The 25,170-nt window shown below is 44.1% G+C and overlaps 1 protein-coding gene across 2 annotated transcripts; it reads right to left on the bottom strand.

The window, feature by feature from the left end:
• Positions 1-258: 258 nt before the first annotated feature.
• On the bottom strand, positions 259-4,808 carry ppp1r35 (protein phosphatase 1, regulatory subunit 35). Of its 2 annotated transcripts, none has more exons than XM_039610647.1 (6): positions 4,615-4,808; positions 3,380-3,620; positions 3,216-3,303; positions 1,710-1,825; positions 1,545-1,635; positions 259-1,042 (listed from the first exon to the last, which is right to left on the bottom strand). In XM_039610647.1, exons 2-6 carry the CDS (start codon positions 3,617-3,619, stop codon positions 738-740), a joined length of 840 nt encoding a protein of 279 aa, XP_039466581.1. In that variant the 5' UTR covers position 3,620; positions 4,615-4,808; the 3' UTR covers positions 259-737. The 2 variants fall into 2 exon arrangements, with proteins under 2 accessions (XP_039466581.1, XP_039466580.1); XM_039610646.1 differs by having other exon boundaries at positions 3,380-3,668; positions 4,615-4,803.
• Between the last annotated feature and the right edge of the window lie 20,362 nt (positions 4,809-25,170).

Genomic DNA, 25,170 nt, shown 5'->3' with positions numbered 1-25,170 from the left:
TGAGCAGTGACTCCATGGCTTTCATCACTAACAGAAGCTTTTGTGCTTTTCTACTCGAAGCATCCAACTTTTAGTATCGTATTCCTTTGAACAATTTCACTTCTGTATGATGTAACTGAAGTTTCTAAAACAACAAACCAAAAACCCTGAAACATTATGGTGGAGGACACAGACTTCATTTATACAACAGCTGAAAACCAACAACAGAGCTTATATAAAGATGAACAGCTGATCCCCCCCAAAGAAAAGCACAAACAGTATAACAAAAGGTTTTATTGAAATGATGCTAAAATATGACTTTGACTTGAGCTCCGTTTCTAAGGAAACACATTTTCATTTACATAGTTACATAAAACATTAACAAATACACTTTGACCACTTTCTCCTAAAACTATTAAATAGATAATTGTTACATGTGTTGAATAAGCATTTCATTACCTCCAGTAAATCTCAGGCTGTGTCTACAGGAGTAGAAAACGAGGACACAAAGTCATCTCCTCTTTTAATTTGGAAAGCCCCGAGCTTCTGCACTGATATATCGTCACAATGAGAGGTTACAAAAATCTGGAACAAAAGCAAATGTGACATCACTTCTGGCATGAAGGGATCACGGTGGGCGGGCCTACGAACTCTGCAAACACCTCACAGGTCACCTCCAGTTTCAAAGCAACAGTGAGACGATTCAGCTGTACGGCCAGTGGCACAGTGGCTACGTCCATCTTTATCCCAGTCGGCACTCAGGGTGTCGTCTCCCAGGACCGCTGCCGTCTGTAGAGGTCAAAAGTCGAGTGGGCGGGGCAAGCTGATGTGGAGAGCTTACGGCTGAATGGCACCTCCTCTGGTGAAAGGGGCTTTTGCCTGAGCAGGTCAGATGTTATGAAAAACAGGGAGGAGGGCCCTTTAGTGTTCCTCCTTCCACGGCACTGGGAAGGTGGAGCTCGCAGCAGCTTATCTTGGAGCAACTGGGTTATCAGCTGATCCTCCTGCACATCCACGCTGACCAACGAAGTGAAGAGAAGCTGAGAGCGAGAGACGTTCACCTCTACAGAGCACATGAGCAGAGAAACACAAAAGAAAGAAAACAAAAATGTTGGTAAGAACTCTGCGCGCACAGACTGCTGAAAACATTCCCTCCTGTTACTTCTGTCACTCACACCACGGACTACTGAGTGCTCCACACTGGGGGCTTCTTCTCCTTTATTTGTTTTATAACGCCATAACCAAGCGGTCAGCGTAGTATACAGAAGCATGTGCCCAGTCTGGCCTGGAAGTCCGGAGGTCAAAGTGGGAGACGCCCCCTAGAGTGGTGGAGAACGGCTGAAACTACTGAGTGAGAGTGATTGGATCACTCGAGAGGGCTCATCCGCTGACGGATTCTTTATTATTATTGTTATTATTAATGATTTCATCAGCTTTTCACCTGCAACAACAGAACTCTACAAATACGGGATGAATGAGGTACTTTTCATTCATTCACAACAGAGAAACAGCTGTTAGTGACCAAGGGAGACTTTAAATAAGACAACATAGGATCTGTGCGTTACCTTCAGTAGCTCTGGCATTAATACGATTCTTTGTGCTCTCTGACTTCTGTAGTGTTTGCTGAATTGCCCTCTGGGAGTCAAACTGAGCATCCTGTAGGACAACAGATAGATGAGCGTGAGCAGCTGTTAATCAGCTGAGTGGTCATTGAATAAAACTGTGCACACCTGCAGTGACTGAAGCCTAGTCTTCAGAGCCAGGGTGGAATTTAGCTCCGCCCTCTCCAGACAGCTCAGGTCATGAGTGGATGTTGGAGCAGGAGGTTCCACCACATGTCTGAGGCCTACAACGAGCAGCAGACGGGACAAAGACTGAATAATTCATTCAGTTTAGTAAATCAGTCAGGCGGACGGCCTAACGAGCACAGAAGTACACTCAGCTCTATTGGAGACGACAAAGCTGACGTCATCATCCACAACAAAACAAAAACGAGTTGTTGGTATTTCAGGAACCTGCAGTTCATTCTTTTTTTATAGTCTTATACAGTTTTTACATGAAGGATCTGTGGGGTCTCAAATATATACATACAGTCACTTAAATCTTTTAATAAGTGAATGAGGCCGGAGCCTTGGTGCTTCCAGAAACTGCTGGAACAAAAGCACCACTGTCCAAGAAGAAGGACACTTTCATTTCCTCTGTCATCCATCCGATCGCCGGGTGGAGAAGCGTAGTCATTCCACAGAACACAGTGGCAATGTGCTTTACACCACTGCAGCTGACACTTCACATTGTGCTTGGTGATCAATGTTAAAGACACACAACAACATAAGCTTGTCTCACATGGTGCAGAGAAAACACAAAAAGTAACACATGAATGAAGAGGTGTGGCCCAGCACTTTTGTCCGTGCAGTATATAATCTCCAATCTCAAACTGTAAAATACTGGCAGCCTCCTACAGCAGAGGCACCTGTGGTATACATTTGAAAATCTCTGCCTTTGAGTTTGAGGTTGAGATCAGTGAGATTCACACTCGTCCCAAGGTTTTAGCAAACGTACGTATGGTATCTATTTGGCAATGCTACATCGCTTTGTTCCAGAGTTACTGCATTCACAAATTTGGGTTTCCAGGCCAGCCGCCGGCCTGCCTCCCCAGCAGGGTGATGACACAGCTGAGGGGTGAGAACTACACCGCAATATAGCCATTAAAATATAATGATCTCGAGGGCCGGTGTCCTGCAGGTGTTAGATGTGTCCTTGATCCATCACAGCTGATTCAAATGGCTAAATGACCTCCTCAACATCTCTTAAAGTTCTCCAGAGGCCTGGGAATGAACTACATTTTGATTCAGCTGACCCAGGGTAAGATCTAAAACCTGCATGACGGCGGCCCTCAAGGCCCCAGAGCCAGATCGTGGCCCTCGAGGCCCCGGAGCTGGACACTCGGTACACATTTTTTGTATCAATCTGTGTTGCCCTGCGATGGACCCGTGTAGAGTACACCCTGCGCTCGCCAGCTGGGACAGGCTCCACCTCAGGAAACATCATTTTCTGCTGGGCTGGGTCCAGGTTTATTCACAGCCAAGAGTTTGGCAGAGAAGGTTCGACACAGTGACTCTACCAGAAATCCCCAGCACATGATGGCATCTTCCATACCAAGTACATCTGACTTTACTTTGGTACAGTTGCAGGTCATAATCTGCTGTGAAGCAGCAGCAGCAGCAGCATGCTCTCACCTCTCAGCCAGTCCTGAAATGGGGCGTCACTGCTGGAGTCGATGTCAGGCTCTGGTGTTACTGTGATGACTGCCTCTTTAGAACACACCTGCAAGACACCATAAACGTGATGTCAACACACACACACAGACACACACACACACACACACACACACAGTCATTACCTGTCTGTTCCTCTTTCTGTCCGTCTGTCCTTTAGGGTTGTGCTTCAGCTGTGCTTGTTCACTCTGCTGACTCTGTTTCAGTTTGCGGGGCTTTGGTTGTGATTGGCTGGTCTTAGGGGGGAGGCCGAGCGTGACCGATAGGTTGAGTTCAGGACAACACGTCAGGGAGGGAGATGAGGAGAAGGGGAGAGGGACCGGGAGAGGAGAGGGGGGGGGAGAATGGCCACTGGAGAAACTCATGCTGACAGGAGAACGCAGAGTGGATCACAGTCTGAGGTCCTCCTTAACCCTGATCATCATAATCACACAGCTTTACATATGAATATATTATAAAGACATGAAATAATCATCACAAAAACACTGCTGTGTGTTCATCAGGTGCACCAGGAGCCCGGTGAACACAGTTTTCATTTATAAGACGCATTACAAACCTGAAGTTTACGGCTAACAGGTGGATGTTCCTGTTTCAGTGCAGCTGGCCAAACAACGAGGAACCACTGAGTGGCAGCTGGATTCTACGCTCCCACTCTAACCCTCTGAAACCTAACCTGTCGCTGGCGTCACGTGTTTCACAGCGGTTTTTATTTTCAACATCTTTAAGTCCCATAACTCCCGAACCGTTTGCTCATTTGACAGAATTCCAACAGTTACTGAAAGCCGCGCTTTTCAGTGATGTTAGGGTGATTAGTTGTTTGAGAGAACAAAGAGTGAGTGTGATGCAGCTCTGCAGACATTTCATCCTGCATGAGGGTTCTTTTTTCCTTGGTTTTGATTGTTGGGTTGTTTTCTGTGTTCATTGCCAGGGTTTGGATGGGGCACCCTGCCTGGGATCACCGCAATGACCCTAATATCACTGAAAAAGTACAGAGTTGAGTTGTTCAGGAACCATTGGAAGTTTTCATTGCACCAATGGTTCAAGAGTTCCAGTAGTTTGACCTAAAACCCAGCACTCCCATCAGTTTTAAGGGGCTACCTGTTAAGCTCCTGGGCTTTTTCTGAGCTTCCTGTTTGAAAATAGCATGTCTAAAGTGAACTGACTATTTCTGTGCAATTACAAACTCTGTGTAAACTATTCAGTTCAATTCTATTTTATTTATACAGCGCCAAATCACAACACTAGTCGCCTCAAGCTACCGACTTCAACGTGAGACTGGTTGTTTGTATTGTTTGGTTAATTTCACGGACTAGCTAACGTGCTACCCACTAACCCACCGTCACTCTGCCGTATGTGTTACCTGCTTTAAGGCACACCGCAGGGATCTGTGCTGCTCAGCCTCCCGCAGTTTTAACTTTATATCAACAGAACTCAGCTTCTCTTTTGAATTCCCCTCCTTGTCTTCCGCTCTTCTTCTTCTTCTTCGACGGTTGACAAAACATCTGACGAAAGACAAGCCAAAAGCGTCTCTATCGCCCCCTGATGTCCGGCTGCAGTATAGGACATAAGCCCCGCCCTCTCCATGAGACTGGAATCAAACCAGCACACAAACATTTTCTTATCAGGCTGATTTGTGTTCAAGGGTCTCCTTTGTCATAAGTTTGATTTGAATTACTGTGTTGATGCTGTAAGAACAACGTCATCACACGGCTTGTCTGGCAGCTGCAGTCACAGCTGCACAGTGGGAAATCATAGTGAAGCTTTTCACTTCAAGCTGTAGATTTAAGCTGCTCTTCATGCTTTGGCCACCAGATGCTGTAAACGAGGACTGTGTTGAAAAGCTTCGAGTAATGAATCCTGTTTCAAATTATACACGTCGATGCTTCAGAGAGCTTCATTTGGCCATCATGCTCATACCTTCATTTTTCGAGCCGCCAGTCGCAGTGAAACCATCAGCAGAGAAATGAGCAAGCGATGAGTTATAAGTCACTACTGCAAAGACTTTGGCTCAAAAATGGCCCTGTGAGTGGGAACATCCCACGTCTCACTCCTTTTCAGGTAAATTTTGATTTTTGTTTTTGTGCACTTTATGTTTAATATATGTATTTTGTTGTGCCTGAAATGAACAAATAAAAAAAAAAAAAAAACCATGTGAGGTCATTTTTGTGCACTGAGGTAGTGGGGCCACACACACACACACACACACACACACCCCTCGATAGTGGACATGAGCGGCTGGATGTTTATTTCCCAGACACATGGGTATCTGCTTATTGTTATCACACAGTGTTTTAGAGCATGGAATTTGAACTTGCTGTCATTCACACATACAATGTTCTCCAGTGGAATACGGTCTGCGCCTGAACACAACAGCATGGTCATTTTCAAAAGCAGTAGTTGGAGGGCCATCTGGTGGGATCGACATACTTCGATATACTGCTCCTCTCAGATTGATCAGATTGATATCTCATAGTGTAATCCATGGTTTTAAATTCAATTCAATTCAATTTTATTTATACAGCGCCAAATCACAACAACAGTCGCCTCAAGGCGCTTTATGAACACCAGCTCAAGACTCAAGCAAACCTCAGCTCTCTACACAACAGAGCATTGACACAGACAAGCCCACAGAGGTACAGATACACATATTTCTTGCCAGATGCAAACATCACCCACCTGAGGTTTGCAGAATACTGAAATGAAGGTAGGAGTCTGAACCAGTTTGTAACAGGGGCGAAAGCTACACTGAGCAGTTAAAGCCAATTATAAATTTACTAAATATAAAATACATTTATAAATAAATACATTTAAATGTATTAATGAAATATATTTCATATTTACTGGCCATAATGAAAATAAAATATGAATTTTCCATATACTGTGTTACGGCCCTGGGCCGGCTGTGTATATTTGTTGTGCTGTGTCTTTAAGACTCTACAGGCCCTTCCTGATTGGAGAGCTGGTGGCGGCTGATCGGTCCCCTCGTCAGCAGTTGAATGGCAGCGACTGACAGCAGCAGCAGACCTGACCCTGGCTTCCAAACCTTGTGCTATTCGTGTGTGGTTCCTCAGATTGAGCTTTGTAGATAGTGTGTAAATTAGTCTTCACTTGTAAATAGACACTGAAACAGAAGGGGTGAGCTGCCTTATTATTTTCCTGTACTGTTTTCTCCTGGTTATTTCAGTTAGGGAGTTAGGTGTGGTGTGTGTCTTTTGTTTGGTTTTTGTTTCACATAGGGTTTTAGAAGCGCCTCTTCTCCTGACTTAGCTTGTTTTCTTTGTTATTTTGGCCTTTGTTTCCCCGGAGTTAAGTTTTCAGTGTAGACAAATAAACCACCGTTTACTTAAGACATTAGTTTTTCTGTGTAAGGTTTTGGGGACCAGGTCGGGGTCACTTCGTTTTTAACCCGTTTGCTATGTTCCTGTACCCCTAGACTGGGGCGTAACATACTGTTACTACACACTATTCTTGGTACAGCAGTTCTTGCACAGTATTTTTATATCCACCATGACTTCTTTAATATGTTTTTCTTTTTTATAGGGTTATGTGGAACAGTCATATTAATCATACTACACATTATTATTATTATTATTATTGTTCTTCTTCTTATTCGGCAGCACTTCACTGGACTTCTTACAGATATTTACAGAGGGGTGGAACTTAACTTTCCTCTCCAATAGGAAATGAGATCTGACTTATTAAGCCAGTCAGATCACAGTTTGAGGAAAATTACTGACTTTATTTTTCTATTCTTTATTTCTTAAAAGATAAATTGGAAAAAATAAACAGAAAATAATACTTTAAAAAAAACTACATAAAGTCCTAACCCCTGTACAGGAAACAGTTTGGACCTTTGTAAGAAGTGAGGCAGACTGAAAGAGGAGATCCAGGGATGTGTATATCAGGAGTAACTGTGCTGGAACTGTTCCTCGGTGAGTTCATCTCAGCTAGCCTTATAGCCATGTTGTTTGTTAGCATTGTTGGCATAGTGGTCTCTAGTTTCCTTTGCCGATATGTGAACTTGACTTTACATTTGCTGCTGTTATAATTGTTTTAAACCTTTGTTTTTGTTGGTAGGTATAAAATCTTCCAGAGTGTCTCTTTCTTTACATATTTCTACAGAGTTCATGGCGTGCATTAATATATGCAACATTAAAGTACTAGATTAATTGTGACAGCCAGTGGGCTGGCCTTGTGTTTTGCTTTTGCTTTTACCTGTTTTTGCAGGTAGGTGGAGCTGACCCAATTACAGATGCAGCACACCTGAGTAGGCCAGTCCCAGTGCATATAAAAGACACTTTGACTGAACCAGCTGGTTCTCTCTTGCTCTGACTGGCTCTGTCTCTGGCTCCCGTCTTGTTCGTTTGGAAGTTTCAGTTATGGCTGTTATGTCCTTTACATTGTGTTTAAGTTACTTTACCTTATTTTCATTAAATATGTTTTACAGCCTTTAGAAGCCTGTGTGTGGTCTCCCATTTGTTTGTCACTTCCTATGAGCCGGGTTGTGACAAATGGGGGTGCTCGTCCGGGATATTACCCTGGTTTGGTAAGCTTTCTGACGTTTGATTGAGAGCTGGTCTGTTTGCAGCTGATTGCAGCTAGTGCTGTTTGATTTCATCTATTTGGCTGGCTTTGTCTGGTTGTGTCTTGGCTAGGCCTTGCTTTGTAGGCAGTTGTTGAGTTAATTGCTGATGCGTTTGGTTATTTGTGGTGGTTTGATGTTCTGGGTTTGCTGTGTGTTTTGTTTGGGAGGCCGTTTTGTTAGGGGGATTGAGTGGAGGCAGTCATGTTAACACTGATGTTTTCCTATAGGCTTAGGTTTGGTGGAGCTAGTGCTGATGTGCTGTCTTGAGTCAACTTTGGAGCATATGAGCTGTATTGATTGTTGAATGTGCATAAGTTAAAACCAGTGCTTTCCCTGTTAGGTTGAAGGAGTGTTTCTCTCTTGAGACTCATTCATTGACATTTCTGTTGCGGTGAACACGGTTAGAGCAGTCGTCTCGGGAGCACGTCCCCAGAATTGAGGGGGTCGCTGTTTGTGCAGTTGCCCTTCTCTTTCTGGTGGTTTTTAGTGCGTAAGTACCCACCGTAAGTAACTGCATGAAGACTAGGCTTCAGTTACGTAGATTTTGGTTAGGCAGTTAGTGGGGAAGTGCTGATTTCACTTGCATTTCAAGATCAATACTTTGCTGTTATGGCTACAGTTGATGCTTTTGTTCAGTCTCCATCGGAGGAACTCTTAAACAGTTGTACTAAAGAACAACTGTTGAAACTTGTTGAACATTATGATGTAGACGTTGGGGATAAACGGTTGAAAGATGAGATTAAAGGAGTATTGAAGGCTGCATTAGTAAAGACAGGCGTGTTGCCACGTAAAATGCAGGCTTTAGTGGCAGAGGTTGATCAGTGTGTGGTCTCAACTGCCGTTGCTTTGTCTTTTGAGCAGCAAAAGGAGTTGTTACTCTTACAAATGGAAAGAGACAAGCTGAGCATTGAGAAAGAACGTGTGAGGCATTCTTTAGAAAAGGAAAAGATGGAGCTAGAGCAGTATCGGCTAGACCTAATCAAGGCGGGCAAGTTATCAGGTGGTGTTGAGGCTAAAGAGTCTTCTCCACAAGGAGTTGAAACTTTTGATGTTGTGCGTAATTTGCGCTTGGTGCCAACATTTGATGAAAAAGAGCCAGATGCCTTTTTCTCCCTTTTTGAACGCATTGCCGCTTTGAGAGGATGGCCAGAAGCTGACTGTGTGATTATGTTACAGTCTGTTTTGACTGGGAAGGCTCAGGAAGCTTATTCAGCACTTAGTGCAGCTGATTGTCAGAGTTTTGCTACTGTTAAAGATGCAGTTCTGAAAGCGTATGAGTTGGTACCAGAAGCTTACCGTCAACGTTTCAGATCATGGAAAAAGTCTGATAAGCAGTCGCATTTAGAGTTTGCGAGGGATTTGACTAAACACTTCAACAGATGGTGTTCTGCACTGGGAGTGTCTACTTTCCAGGATTTATGTGAATTAATGGTATTAGAGCAGTTTAAAGAGCGTGTTCCTCCTGAGGTTGCAACTTACATTGCCGAACGGGAAGTGAAAACAGTTTCTGACGCTGCTAAATTGGCGGATGAATATGTCTTGGCACATAAGGGGCAGTTTGGTAGAAACACTTTTTCAGTTGGTGCTCCTGCTAGAGTTTTGGGTCAAACTAAGTTTATGTCATCAGATCCTGCAAAAGGCTATGGTGGTGTGAAGCCCAGTAAGCTTGGTCAAGCTTGCAACTACTGCCATGGTGATGGACACTGGAAAGCAGAATGTCCCTTGTTGAGAAGCAAGTTGGCACGCACAGGCAAACAGGTTAAGCCTGTGGCTCTTACCATTCCTGCACGGAAATTTCAGTAGTCCCTCAGGAAATGCCAGTTTTGACTAAGTCTGACTCGGAGAGCTATTCGGGGTTTGAGGACTTTGTGTCAGATGGGTTTGTATCACTCCCAGGTGATGTTCATAAAGTTCCTGTAAAGATTTTGCGTGACACAGGAGCGAAGGATTCTTTATCTTAGCCTCCGTGTTACCATTTTCACAGGTTACTGATACTAGTGAGTGTGTACTTGTTCAAGGCATGGGTTTAACCACTATCTGTGCCCCATTGCATAAGGTCAGGCTGTCATGCAGTTTTGTGGATGATGATATCTGCATTGGTGTTCGTCCTGCTTTGCCACTTGAGGGCGTATATGTGATTTTGGGCAATGATTTGGCTGGAAATCGCGTCTGGGCTGACAGTTCTTTGCCTGTTAAATCTAGAGTTCTGAATGAGTCCCATGAGTGTGAACAGGGTTTTTCTGACTTTGTAGCTTGTGCTGTTACAAGGGCTGCAGCTAAAAGGGATGCGGAGCCTGTAACTCAAGCAGAAGAGTGTCAGGTTGTCAAAGATTTGATTGTTCCTGAACATTTGTCAGTTTCCCAACAAGAGCTAGTTCAAGCACAGCATGCTGATGAGTCTTTGGCTGAGTTGTTTTGCCAGGTGCAACCTAGTGTTGACGCTAGAAGTGCGGCCTCGGGTTATTTTCTGCAGAAGGATGTACTAGTCCGTAAGTGGAGTCCGCAAGGGTTGGACTGTGTTGGACGTCCAGTTGTCCAGATTGTGATTCCGACTAAATACCGTGACGAGGTGTTGAAGTGTTCTCATGACAAATCTGGGCATTTGGGAGTGACGAAGACTTACAATTACATCTTGCGCTACTTCTTTTGGCCACGTCTTAAGCGTGATGTTTCAGCTTACATTAAAACCTGCCATATTTGCCAAGTTGTAGGTAAGCCCAATCAGTCTATTAAACCTGCTCCACTTTGTCCCATCCCTGCTGTGAGTAACCCATTTGAACATTTGATCATTGACTGTGTGGGCCCTCTTCCTAGATCAAAATCTGGTTCAGAGTATCTTTTGACTGTGATGTGCCAGGTTACGCGTTATCCTGCTGCATATCCACTGCGTACCATCACAGCCAAGTCTGTGGTGAAGGCATTGACACAGTTTATTTCTATATTTGGCATACCAAGATTATCCAGAGTGACCAGGGATCAAACTTTTCATCCAATCTATTTGCGCAAGTTCTTAAGCTGTTGAATATTACACATAACAAAGCCTCTCCTTATCATCCGCAGAGCCAAGGTGCTTTAGAGCGCTTCCATCAAACGCTTCTGTTGGCAGCACGGGAAGTGTGCCAGGAGAGTACTGGGTTTAGCCCAAATGACTTGGTCTTTGGCCACAAAGTTCGGGGACCCTTGAAAGTGCTGTGTGATAAGTGGTTATCAGGTGAACCACCAGTGAATTTGATAGATTATGTTAATGGTTTTCGGCACAGACTGTATGTGGCAGGTCAGTTGGCCAAACAGAACCTTGGGAAGGCTCAGGTCAAGATGAAATATTTTCATGACCGGCGTTCTGAAGAGCAGCAGTTTAGTGAGGGGGTGACCAGGTTTTGGCTTTGCTGCCGATTGCAGGGTCACCTTTCCAGGCACGGTTTGCTGGGCCTTACACCGTAGTACAGAAACTGTCTGACCTGAATTATCTGATTGCTACCCCAGATCGCCGGAAAAGAAATCAACTTTGCCATGTTAATTTGTTAAAACCATATCATGTTCGTCCTTTGTCCGTCGGTCTGTCAGGCTCTCTCATTTCTCCTTCCACTTGAGTCCAGCGTTGACTGCTTGTACAATGGCGCAGTCAGTTTGTGGGGGAGGATGTGGCAGCACCTGATGATCCTTTATTGCTTGGTCGTCTGAAGAATTCAGACACTCTTCAGAACTTGGATGTGCTGTTGGGCCATTTGCCTACTGATAAACGTGCAGAACTGTCTGCATTAATTAAAAGTTATCCAACTTTGTTTAGAGATACACCTTCTAAAACAACCTTGATAGAGCATGATATTGATGTGGGTGATGCAAAACCAATTCGGCAGAGGTTCTACAGGGTCTCTGAGGAAAAGAGTAAAATAATTGCGAAGGAAGTTCAGTACATGTTGGAAAACAACATTGCAGTGCCGTCATCATCAAGCTGGGCTTCCCCATGTTTGTTGGTTGAAAAGCTGATAAATCACCACGTTGTTGCACAGACTTTACGTAAAGTAAATGCAGTGACCAAACCCGATTCCTATCCTTTGCCTCATATTGACGACTGTATTGACCGAGTTGGTGCAGCAGAATATGTGAGCAAGTTTGACCTGTTGAAGGGATATTGGCAGGTGCCACTGACTCCCAGAGCTCAGGAAATATCTGCTTTCATCACACCATCTGGTCTTTATTCATATACAGTCATGGGTTTTGGTTTGCGCAATGCTCCAGCTACATTTCAGCGACTCATGAATATGGTTGTTAATGGGCTGAGAGGCTGTGCTGTTTACCTAGATGACGTGGTGGTATATAGTAGCACCTGGGAGGATCATCTGGATCGTATTCGCACTCTGTTTGAACGCTTAGTTTGGGGAAATCTGACTATCAACCTGGCAAAATGTGAATTTGCAAAAGCAACTGTGACCTATCTTGGTAAGGTTGTGGGCCAAGGTTATGTGAGGCCGGTTGATGCAAAGGTGTTGGCCATCAAAGAGTTCCCTGTTCCAGTAACCAAAAAGAACTCATGAGATTTTTGGGTCTGGTCGGTTATTATCGTTGTTTTTGTCGAAACTTTTCAACAGTGGTTGCTCCTCTGACTGATTTGTTGAAGGCCAAAGTAAAGTTTATTTGGTCTGCAGCATGCCAGCAAGCTTTTCGGGATGTGAAAGCTTTACTGTGCTCTGAACCTGTGCTTTTAGCACCTCGTCTGGATCAGCCCTTCAAGCTGTATGTAGATGCAAGCCACATTGGTGCAGGTGCTGTTCTAGTCCAAGCTGACAAGCAAGGTACTGAACATCCAGTTAGTTTCTATTCCAAGAAGTTCAACTCCCATCAGCTGAACTATTCAGTCATTGAAAAGGAAGCTTTGGCATTAATTTTGGCCTTGCAGCATTTCAGAGTATATTTGGATTCTGCTCGGCCTATTGAGGTATTCTCTGACCATAACCCTCTCACCTTCTTGAACTCATTGCAGAACCCAAATCAGAGGCTCATGCGGTGGGCTCTCTTTTGCAGCCTTACACTTTGGACATCCAGCACATTAAGGGCAAAGATAATGTCTTGGCAGATGCTTTGTCCCGCTCCCCTTTGTAACCAGCAGCTTCACTCCTCATATGTTTTGAAGTATGTCCTCTCAGTATCGTTTTCCTTCCTCTTAAATTGCTCCTAGGTACCAAGGTTGCTGAGGTTGGAGATGTGCTGAAGATGAAAGGACTTTCAGCATGGAGAAAGGTGTTGCGTGGGTGTACATGGTACATGTTCTTCTAGCTGCAAATTCATAATGTAAATGATTGTGTTTGTCCACTCAGGGTAAGACCCTGTTCTATGGGGAGTGTGACAGCCAGTGGGCTGGCCTTGTGTTTTGCTTTTGCTTTTACCTGTTTTTGCAGGTAGGTGGAGCTGACCCAATTACAGATGCAGCACACCTGAGTAGGCCAGTCCCAGTGCATATAAAAGACACTTTGACTGAACCAGCTGGTTCTCTCTTGCTCTGACTGGCTCTGTCTCTGGCTCCCGTCTTGTTCGTTTGGAAGTTTCAGTTATGGCTGTTATGTCCTTTACATTGTGTTTAAGTTACTTTACCTTATTTTCATTAAATATGTTTTACAGCCTTTAGAAGCCTGTGTGTGGTCTCCCATTTGTTTGTCACTTCCTATGAGCCGGGTTGTGACATAATGGACAGGTTACATAAATGAACTATTTCTCCCATTTCAGTTCACACCTCTATTGTTACATACTATTTACAAATTAATTTCTAACTTCTATTTCCTGGGATGTAGGGTGGCCATGGATCAGGTATCAGAGCAATTCATCTACCAATCGGACGGTCAGTGGAACAATCTCCAGCTCCTCCTGTGGAAGTATCAAGTATCCTTAGGCAAGATACTCAAACCACTGTTGCTCCCAGTGCATCCATCAGAGATAAAAGTACTTAGGTATAGATTTAAAAAACTATGGACTTCCGGCTAATGGCGGCTTGGAGTGAGTAGTGTTTTGGTGAGCTCCTGCACGGTCGACCTTTTTTTTTAAATAATTACTGGGCACTTTTTTTCTGACTCGACCCCAAGCGATATCTAACTCGTTTTAAAATAGTACACTTTTTCATTTTGGTCACTAAAATGCCACCAAAGCCGACTAAAGGAGGAAGCTCGATTCGGCCTCACCTGCGGCCTGCTTCTCCTGATGAGCCCTTGACCCATCCCGAGTCGGGGACTGCGGCCCAGGCCGCCACCAGTAGCGATGTCAGCGCTCTCAAGGCGGAGTTGCTTTCGGCTCTCCGCGAGGACTTTGCTGCTACACTTAAAACGGAGTTTCAAGTTATCCTTGGTGAAAGTCTTTCCTCCATTAAGTCCGAGCTTCTCTCCTTCAAAAAGGAATTGTCCTCTGGCCTGTCCGCGATGCAGGAGAGTTTCACTGGGCTAAAGGTAACGGTCGCCGAGATGGAGCGATCCCTGTCTACCTGTACCGATGACATCGTCAGCCTCCAGAGAACAGTGGAGCATCTAACTAAAGCGGTGGCCAAGTTGGAGGATAAATGTGACGACTTGGAGTCCCGGTCCCGGCGTCAAAACATCCGCATCGTTGGGGTTCCAGAGGACGACCCATTGTCGGCATCCACGGCCGCTATTTCGCGGTTGCTGAAGGAGGCCTTTGACCTCGCCGAGGAGCCGCTGCTAGACCGTGCTCACCGTACTCTGGCCCCCAAGCCTAAAACAGGTGAGCGGCCCCGTCCCATTGTAGCGAGGCTACACTACTACACTGACTGTGTTAAAATCCTGTCGAGGGCAAGGGAGCTTCAGCGGATTAAGGTGAACAATATGACCATCTCCGTTTTCCCCGACTACACCGCCAAGACAGCCCGAGCTCGTGCGGCCTTCGCGGACTGTCGCCGTCAGCTCCGAGGAATCGAAGGGGTCCGGTTCAGCCTGCTCCACCCAGCCCGGCTGCGGATTACCCATGATGGGGTCACACGGGACTTTACCTCTCCAGAGGAGGCCAATACTTACATTAAGACGATAACCAAGTGAGGAAAAAAAATGTATATATACTATAATATATTTAAGGAAGCAATTGACGTCTCCGGTTTATATTTCACTGTTTGAGGAGTGTGTTTTTCTTCGTCTGGGGTAAGGTATTCTTTTAGGTTCAAAAATGTATGAGCCAGTCTTAAAATGTTTGTCCCTTACAGGGTTAATTTAAAAACAATATTTTCACTTAGGCATTCTTAGATTAGTGCCTGTCCTATATTTCCATTTTATACTGTGTGTCTAGTCCTGCGGGATTCACCCGACACTTAAAGGTGTTTTTGTTTTTTGTTTTTTCTTGTTCCTATTGCGCTATTTAGCTGAAAGTACAACTTTGTCAATGTCAGGGGAAAATTTCCCAAATAGAAAGCTGCCAAAGTAAAACAGAGACACAGTGAGACAATATATAAAAAATACCTATGTACATGGGTGAACTCTCGGGAGAGTCACACAGTACTCTTCTTTATTGCAGGTTATATAGGCATGTAGGTTACACAGCAGACGGAGGCAGTCTCCGCCTGTTCTCAGAATATATTGCTTAACTGACAAATGCATATCTTACTAAACATTCTGTCTGTACTATACTAAACGTCTGCTTAAGTGGCATTTTCCGTTGCTTTTTGCACAGGAACTTGTCTTCACAGGCATTTGATAAGCATAGGCAAGGTTTCATGTTTTATCAGGGTGAATCATCATTCAGAGTTTACACAGTTACAAGCAAAGCATATTTGAATAATAAACAAAATCTTTTCACATTTCCCTCCTGTTGTTTAACTTTCACACTAGTTAAAACACCTTTGGTTTATTATCTGTGCATGATTTCTTGCAGCGCATTTTTAATCAGCACGTCATACATTGGTGTATCACAGCATTTCAGTGTCAGGGGGATTTATCATCATCTTCGTCCATGGGCAGTGTCAGGTATGCCTGCACATGAACTGCAACAACTTTATTAATCATTGATTGTGCACATGGCAAAATACAAGAAGTAAAACAACACAGTAGGAGTAGAAGAACTCCTACAAAAACCAGTCCTTTTATTAAAAGAGATTTCCAGGAACCACTCAACAGCCGGGTAAGCCAATCTTCAGTGTTCGTGACATAGTCCTGTTGCTGAGCGTCCCTGAGATGTTTTAGCGTGCGTAAGGCGTCGGTCATGTTGGAAGAGTGAACATTATCTGGAATGTACGTACAGCATGTGTTGTTAAAGAGTATACAGAGTCCTCCTTTTTCAGCCAGAATCATGTCCAGTGCGACTCGGTGTTGCATCACAGTTATGCGCAGGGCATCAATCTCTTCATTTTGTTGATTGTTGATTTTGCACGAGGCATTCAGGAACAGTCCAAAGCGGTAATCCAAAGTTTCAATCCTTAACATGTTCTTTCCGGTGCCCACCCATGGAAACAGTGAGTGGAGGACCTTTTCCCGGTGGTCCAAAGCTTAAATCCTCTGGCACATCACTGCCATAGATGGGGTCATGTGGTTGCACTGCGGAGACGTCTTGTCGTCGTCTTGTAGTCTGAGAGATATTTACAGCTGACATCCTGAAGGTGTGGTCTGAAATGAAGATTGGGGCACAGGTGCCCGTCCATCCGGGTGGCAGTATGAAGTAGGCACGTTGTCCACACAGCCAGTACTCACTGTAGGGTGTCCAGTCGTTGCCAGTATAGGTGAAGACAGTGTCCCAGCCTTGGTCCCAGTCCGTGCTTGACAGGTACCAGTCATATTTGTTCCACTTGTCACCTTGATAGCCTCCAATGTGGAATGAGTTTAGTGGGATGGCTATTGTCAGGAACACTGAGAACACAAACATGAAGCACAGGGTCGTGACTGTTGTCAGCTGGCATCCTGTTGTCCAATATTGACGTCGTCTATGTCCATCTCTCCTTTCTCCCTCAGTGGAATCTTGGGTTCTTTGTCTAGCATCTCCATTCCTGTGAGTGTTCTCCTCTTCTCGACCACCAGACACACCCGTAGCCTCTAATGAGTAGACCTCAGCCAGAGGAGTGGGATCACGAGTGTTGCCACTGATCACCCTACCCCCACCCACCGGCGAACACTAGAGGTTGGGGAGGACCAGAGTCTAAACTTATCACTCACTTTAAGGAGATGTTGGTGGGTCTTGGATTGGTTCAACCTTCTTTGTGTGGCTTTGATGAATCCACGAGGGTCGTTCAGCAATCTTGCATGCTGTGGGTGTTGTGAGCAGGACCTGGAAGAGACTGGGAGAGAATCACGCGGCAGTTGGTTGCTCAAAACTATTTCTTTGTTTTCCAGTAGTTTTGTCATCCACTCTGCTTTTGTTGGGGGCAGGGTGCTTTGGTTTAGCTGACCACACTTTTCAACAGTGATGTGTGACTGTGAGAGCGGGATGCCTACGTGGAGAGCTGTCTTGCATGTGTTAGATAAGAAAGATTAGCCTGTAGTAGTATTGAAGTTACTGCGTGTGGGACCTTGATAATCAGCTTGTGTCCCAAAACAATGTCGGCAGATTTTTTAACAGCCTCTGCTGCTGCTGCACAGGCTTGCACACATGTAGGTAGGCCTGAGGCTACTGAATCTAGTTCACATGAGTAAACGGCTAACGGTCGTTGTTTGTCACCAAAAGCTTGGGTCAATACTGCTTTCATATAGCCTGAGCTGCCATCCACATGCAAATGAAATGGTTTCTCATAGTCTGGCAGTGCTGTTTTGTTTTTCTGTACCTTTACTGCATGCTCTGCATGCTGTAAAGCATCAGCTAGACTTCCGGTATTTTGAGTGACCCAATGTTTATCTACGTGGGCGCGGACTTTTTGGAGGAGGCCTTTTAGAAACGCGTTTTTTAGTTGTTGTTCAAAAGGGGTGTTCACGCCCTCATCATATTCTAGACCTGAGTTTTGTCTAAAGACTGGTCGTAGTCTGTCTAGGAAGTCAGAGGCAGACTCGTTTTCTTTTTGCTTTGTTTCTCCTATTTTTCCGTAATCTGGGTTTGGCGCCTGAATTAACGGAAATTGCCCTAACGGGCCTGGAGGCCATGGCGGTGGGTCTTCGCGGGTCATTAGGTCCAGTTGTTGTCTCGCTGAGACATAAGGGTCTTGTGGTTTCACAAAGGGATTTTTTGAAACAGGGGGATAAGGATTTGGGGGGTATGGTTGCTCAGTATCAGGGGGACTTGGGGCTGAGGGAGGTGGTTGACAAGGAGGAGGGTTGGTGGTTTCGGTAGGTGGCTTTTCGCTTTGTTTATTTTGCTTTTTGTTTCTTTTCTCTTCACGCTTTTTACTTTCCTCCTGCCATGGTACAAAGAAACTTACGTATTCGTACATGCGCAGGACTTTCCTTTTACCACTAGTCTTTTCTATCTCTGCATGTAGGCATTTACTTAATTGCTGTATTTGGCCAGGGCTACAGTTCCCCTCCCAGGCGGTGCAGTTTGTTTTTGGGATTTCTCCACCTATTTGCGCTTATCTGTCCTGCACCGGGCATTTTTCTCTAACCATTGTTCATCTGCAGTCAATTCGGGTTTTGTAGATTTATTTCCCATATTTAATTTTGATTTATTAGTACTACCAACACATAAACTTCACACGCGGTTCTTATAATCCTTTTTTAGTTGACACGCTCCTTATTTACCATTCACTCTTAGAGTGAGATCCCTGACTCCCAGGGTGAAATGAAACCACTAGCTCCAACCTCTTCTTTGCTGCGGAAATGGGCCCACACAGGACAAGTTATTCCGTCTTACACAGGCGAGCGTTTACGTGCGGGTCCACACAGGGCCCGGTCCACACAGGACGTTTTTTATTCAGACCTTTTAAAATTGCGGAATGAGCCCACACAGGACTGCCAATTCCGTCTTACAGGCGAGTCTCATGAAACGAGCCCACACAGGACTTTCAGTTTCGTTTATCTGAATTTCAGCCCACACAGGACTTTCAGTTTTGTTTATCCGACTTTTGGCCCACACAGGACTAGTCTACTGAGAGTCGTGTCAAACTAGAATCGATTTTTAGACGCAATGTGTTTTGAGTGCTTAGTAATACACACATACCTGCGGGCGCTTTAAGCTGGCACGAGAACAGAGAGAGGTGGCTGACACGCCCTTCTACTTTTGAGCTATTCTCAAAAGCGGTGTCAACTTTATGTGATAAAACACGACCTTCTTCTCGATTCACCAGTACTTCAGCAACCGACAGTAAACAAATCAGTGGAATAGTTCAGCCTCCTTATTGTGCTGTAGAAATCAACTTATTCCACCAAAAAGAACAATAAAAGACAGACAGTTTTAACGCGCGTTCACGCTACCAGCTTCCTTAAAGCGAGCGTAGTGCTTCCAGCCTTTCTTAGGCGAGCTTATTTTTACCCTTTCGGGGAGCTACCAATCATTCTTAGACGAGCTCAATATTTATTTTACTGCTTCCAACCCTCTGCGGGCGAGCTGACTACCAGTCCTCAGGACGAGCTTAATGCTTCCAGTCTGTCTTGGACGAGTCTTAAGTTTCGTTTTCGTTTTTGCGCAAACCTTTATTATCTCAAAGTGGTCTGTCCTACCTTGGCGCTGGTTTCTTCAGATGCACCTGATCAGCCCCCAACGGTGCGGACCGTTTGTAAAACGTTGCAACGTGGGCTTCTCGTACCGACGGGACCTGGTGAGGTGCTTTCTGTGAGAGCTGCTTTAAATAGGCTGTCTCATCCGGCTCGAAGGACCAAGAAATGTCAGGGGAAAATTTCCCAAATAGAAAGCTGCCAAAGTAAAACAGAGACACAGTGAGACAATATATAAAAAATACCTATGTACATGGGTGAACTCTCGGGAGAGTCACACAGTACTCTTCTTTATTGCAGGTTATATAGGCATGTAGGTTACACAGCAGACGGAGGCAGTCTCCGCCTGTTCTCAGAATATATTGCTTAACTGACAAATGCATATCTTACTAAACATTCTGTCTGTACTATACTAAACGTCTGCTTAAGTGGCATTTTCCGTTGCTTTTTGCACAGGAACTTGTCTTCACAGGCATTTGATAAGCATAGGCAAGGTTTCATGTTTTATCAGGGTGAATCATCATTCAGAGTTTACACAGTTACAAGCAAAGCATATTTGAATAATAAACAAAATCTTTTCACAGTCAATGACTCCCATAGGAGTCTGCACCGCTCCTTCGTTTGGGGAAGGACAGTGCAAGCAAGGGGACGGGGGTGGGGTGGGGTGGGTGGTCTTTGTTTTGTTTTTTGTTGTTGTTTTTCGTTCTGTTTTTGTTTTGTTTTTTCCGTCTTGTTTTCCTTTGGGAGGGGGGTGCCTACTTACTTCTGCTATAAATGACTGATCACATGTCCTGTGACATACAAGCCTCATCTAGTTCTTCCTCAGTTAAATTTTTGAGTTGGAACGTCAAAGGCCTTAACAACCCGGTGAAGCGTTCTAAAATATTTTCACACTTGAAGCGTCTAAATCCAGATATAGTATTTTTACAAGAAACACATCTGCAAGATACACATCATTGCAAGCTCAGGTACTCATGGGTTGGGGAGACCTTTCATTCAACCTTTAACTCTAAAGCCAGGGGAGTAGCTATTTTAATTAGTAAGAAGGTTGATTTTATGGTTTCCAAAACAATTGAGGATAAAAATGGTAGATTTCTTATAATTGCTGGTAAACTATTTCATACTCCTGTTTTGTTGGTCAATATTTATGCTCCAAATTTTGACAACCCTGATTTTACAAACAATGTATTTTGCACTCTTCCTTTTCTTGACACCCATTGCTTAATTCTCGCTGGGGACTTGAACTGTGTAATTAACCCGACACTAGACCGCTCCTCACCTCGTGTCTTTACTCAGTCCTCTATGTCCAAATCAATCTCTGACTTCATGTCTCAGAATGGGTTTGTAGATCCTTGGAGGACGCGTAATCCACAAACAAAAAAGTTTTCCTTTTTCTCTCAGGTACACCAATCTTATTCCCGTATAGATTATTTTTTTGTTGATGGTTCTCTGATGCCTAAAGTCACATCTTCTGAATACCACCCAATTGTTATATCAGACCATGCTCCACTAAGCCTTGATATAAACTTCACTGGTAGACCTCGCCCTGCCCTTCTTGGAGGTTCAACACTCTCCTACTATCTGCTGATTCATTCAACCAGTTCATTCTATCAGCAATCGATGACTTTCTTGCCTTTAATAAAAGTGATTCAGTCTCCTCCTCATTATTATGGGAAACACTGAAAGCATATCTGCGTGGCCAGATTATTTCTTATTCAGCTAATCTTAATAAAAACTCCAGGGCCAAGGTAGCAGAAATTTCAGCAAAAATTCAGGACGTTGACAACCAAAATGCCATTAATCCATCACAGATGTTATTGAAGCAACGACAGGATTTACAGACTGAACTTGATCTCCTCACAACAGCTGACGCGAACGTCTTTTGATTCGATCCCGTGCTACCTACTACGAGCATGGTGAAAAGCCAAGTAGACTTCTGGCGCACCAACTGAAACGTAGAGCCAGCTCTCGCACAATTTCACAAGTTAAAGACCAGTCTGGCAATCTGGTTTCTGACCCTGTCTCTATCAGTGGGATTTTTAAGAGATTCTACTGCAATCTCTACAGCTCTGATTCACAGTCAGTTTCAGATGAGATGCTTGCCTTCCTCCAGAATTCTGACCTTTCCACAGTAAATAAATCAGTTTCTGATGAGCTCGATGCTCCCATTAAAATAGAGGAAATTTTTGGCTCAATCAAATGTATGCAGAGCCGTAAGGCCCCAGGCTCAGACGGATTTCCGGCTGAGTTTTTCAAAAAATTTAAAGACAAGCTGGCCCCTCTCCTTCTTGATGTATATAATGAAACACTGCGAAATGGCCGGCTGCCCCCCACTTTAACGCAGGCATCTATTTCAGTTTTACTGAAGAAAGGCAAAGACCCTATGGCCTGTGAGTCCTACAGGCCCCTGTCTCTCCTAAATGTAGATTTTAAGATTTTGGCAAAACTACTTGCAATTCGGCTCGAGGCCGTTCTTCCACAGATTATCTCACAGGAACAGAATGGATTTATTAAAGGCCATCAGTTGTTCTTTAACACAGGTACAGTGCTAAGTGCAATTTTTTCTGCTCACTGTCCCTCGTCTCCTGAGGTGATCATTTCTCTAGATGCAGAGAAGGCTTTTGATCGGGTTGAATGGGATTATCTTTTTGCTGTACTGACTAGGTTTGGGTTTGGAGAAAGGTTTGTGTCTTGGATCAGACTTCTTTATACATCCCCTCAGGCTTGTGTCATCGCCAACTCAGTTCGATCTGATTATTTTCCACTATGCCGTGGCACTCGACAGGGGTGTCCTCTTTCTCCCCTTCTCTTTGCTTTAGCCATAGAACCTCTTTCTGTTGCTCTGAAATCCCTCTCTTCCTTTCATGGAATTATCCGTGCAGGTGTTGAACTTAAGGTATCCCTGTACGCAGATGACCTTCTTTTGTATGTAGCTGACCCCATATGTAGTCTTCCTTCAATTTTATCTGTCTTGGAAAAATTCAGCTCTTTTTCTGGCTATAAAATTAATTTGCTCAAGAGTGAATGTTACCCTGTGAACTCTTTAGCGTTAACACTTGAGCAGTCTGACATTCCTTTTAAGCTCAGCCCCTCAGGGTTTAGGTACTTGGGAATTAATATTACACAAACTTTGCCTTTACTGTTTTCTGAGAATTTTGCCCCCCTGGTCTCACAATTTGCATCAGATTTCCAGAGGTGGAATTCCCTCCCACTGTCACTAATTGGCAGGATTAATATTATCAAAATGAATGTGCTACCCAGATTTCTCTTTCTATGTCAGTGTATCCCCCTATTTCTGCCCAAACAGTTTTTTAAGTCCCTGGACCAGATGGTTTCTTCTTTTTTGTGGAATGGAAGGGCCCCTAGACTGAGGCTCTCTTTATTACAACAGTTTACCTCTAATGGGGGTCTTTCCCTAACAAATTTTTTAATGTACTATTGGTCTTCGCATATTCATAAGCTGACCTACTGGCTAAATTCGCCTAACCTGATTTGGTGTAAACTTGAAATTCAATCAATTTCTCCATATTTTTCACCTGCCTCCCTTATCTATTCATCACTGCCTGTTAAAACATCTTCTGTTGCTTCAAATCCCGTAGTGCTCTCTACACTTAAGATATGGTTTCAGTTCAGGTCGCATTTTAAATTCATATCCCCTCTACCAGATTACCATTGTTAAGGAATCATCTATTTTCCCCTGCCACTACCAACGCCGCCTATTTGACGTGGCACGAAAGAGGCATAAAGACCATGAGAGCCCTTTACAAAGGTGATGTCTTTCTTAGTGTCACGGTCCCCGTGTCTCCCTGGTTGGCTCACGCTGGCTACAGGTTTTGTTGTTGTTCTTTTTTTGTTTTTTGTTTTCTTTGTCTCTCCTCCTCCTCTCTGCCTGGGTGGAGCTCGTTACGGGCTCTCGCTCTTGGCCCACGCACCTGTGTGATTGTCTCCACCTGCTGTTGATCTGGCTGATTTCCCCAGCTGCTATTTAAGGCAGTGGCACAGAGCAGCTCACCGCTGGAACGTTGAACCTCCTGAGTTCGTGCTCTCGGCATTATCAAAAGAAATCCCTGTATGTATTTTGCTGTGAAACTAACGTTGACTTCTGTGTGTAGATATCCCTCTTCTGGACCAAATCACGGGACCTGCCTGGGTGTGGCAGCGTGTGTGGAGTTTTGGAGCGAGTGCGGCTGAAGAGGAGTGCGTGTGTGTGGAGGAGCTGTGGCGGTGACTGTGTGGAAGAGGAAGCGTGTGTGTGGATTTCCCCCCTTCTCTCCCTGGAGCCCTGGACCCCCCCTCCCAACTCACTGTACATGTATATAGCACTGAGGTGATCCCCTGTTGTAAATAAATACTCTCCTTTTGTTCACAAAGACAGAACTGTCTGCGCGTGAGTCCGTCCAGTAGCCATGACACTTAGTTTCTCAGAGCTATCCTCAAAATTTAACCTACCTCCCACTCACTTGTTTCTCTATTTACAAATTAGACACTGTGTCTCATCACTGTTTCCAAATTTCCCAATTCTCCCTGCTGATCCTCCATGGGTTGACCTTCTGCTTGTTAGGCCTAATCAAAAATCACCTCTATCAAATATATATTGTATGCTTATGGCGACCGAATCTGACTTATCAGGTAAAATCAGAACCGCCTGGGAGCGTGAATTAGGTGTTGAACTGTTTGAACCATGGTGGAATAAGGTGAATCTCATCATGCGTTCAAGTACACCATGTGCTAGGCTACAGCTTATACAGTTTAAAGTGATAAACAGAGTCCATCTCTCAAAATCCCGTTTATCTAAAATCTTTCCTTCAATTATAGACCAATGTGACAGATGTCACACCTCCCCTTGCAATCTAAGCCATATGTTTTTTTTCTGTCAGAGTTTGAACAAATTTTGGAGTGATTTCTTTTCTGTACTTTCGGGGGTTTTTGGAATTCAGATCCGAGAAGACCCTCTAATAGCCATTTTTGGAGTTCCAAAGACCCCTCTTAATATAACTCCCCAGCAAAATGAGATCTTGGCCTTTTGCTCCCTTCTTGCTAGACGGTGTATTTTACTTCTTTGGAAATCTCCCACGCCTCCATCTGCATTGCAATGGCTTAATACTGTCCGGACATTCTTGAGGGTGGAGAAGATCTCACTCACAGTGAAAGGTAGTTCTGCAAAATTTATCAACAAGTGGACACCCTTTGTGGAATATCTCAAATCTGTTCCTTAGTACAATGCAATTTACCCATCCTGCGACTATATTGAAAAGAATTTGGAATTTACTCCTTTTTTTTTTTTTTTTTTTTTTTTTAGGCATAGGATTTAAGCACCCCCCCTCCCCTTTTATTCTTTTTTTTTCTTTTTCTTTTTTATTTATTTATTTATTTATTTTAATGTTGTTTCTTCAGTTTTCTGTTCTTCTGTTGGTATGATGTTTTTTTGTATTTTAATTTCTCTTTTGTTTAACAAGTTAAAGTTAAAATGATTGGGAAAGAAACGTTTGAGAAAATATGTCATGTAAGACGCATACAATACAATGTATATAAGTTTCTATAATCTCTCGATAAACAAAAAAAAAAAAAAAATAATAAAAACAATAAAAAAAAACTATGAATAGGGTAGGGACAGGCTTGGGGCGTCGGGGGATTCCCCAGGAGCATCTTCCTTGGATGGCTCAACCCGGGGTTGCGGTCATGGTCTATTAAGGGCTCTGGTGCCTCTTAGGTGATGGTTTCCTAGTGGCTGCATGCAGCGGGGCTAGGGGAGGGTCTGTGCTGACCGACGTGGGTT

Source organism: Oreochromis aureus, linkage group 4, assembly GCF_013358895.1.
Source record: "Oreochromis aureus strain Israel breed Guangdong linkage group 4, ZZ_aureus, whole genome shotgun sequence".
Taxonomy (NCBI): Eukaryota; Metazoa; Chordata; class Actinopteri; order Cichliformes; family Cichlidae; genus Oreochromis; species Oreochromis aureus.
The sequence above is the reverse complement of the archived record's forward strand: the minus strand, read 5'-3'. Positions and strand labels throughout refer to the sequence as shown.

Excerpts from the sequence above, each read along its gene's own strand:
- ppp1r35 (XM_039610647.1), bottom strand. The coding sequence starts at position 3,619 with ATGAGTTTCTCCAGTGGCCATTCTCCCCCCCCCTCTCCTCTCCCGGTC. Across the intron at positions 1,826-3,215 it reads ATTTCAGGACTGGCTGAGAG|GCCTCAGACATGTGGTGGAA; the intron begins GTGAGAGCATGC and ends TGCTCGTTGTAG. Across the intron at positions 1,636-1,709 it reads CTAGGCTTCAGTCACTGCAG|GATGCTCAGTTTGACTCCCA; the intron begins GTGTGCACAGTT and ends GTTGTCCTACAG.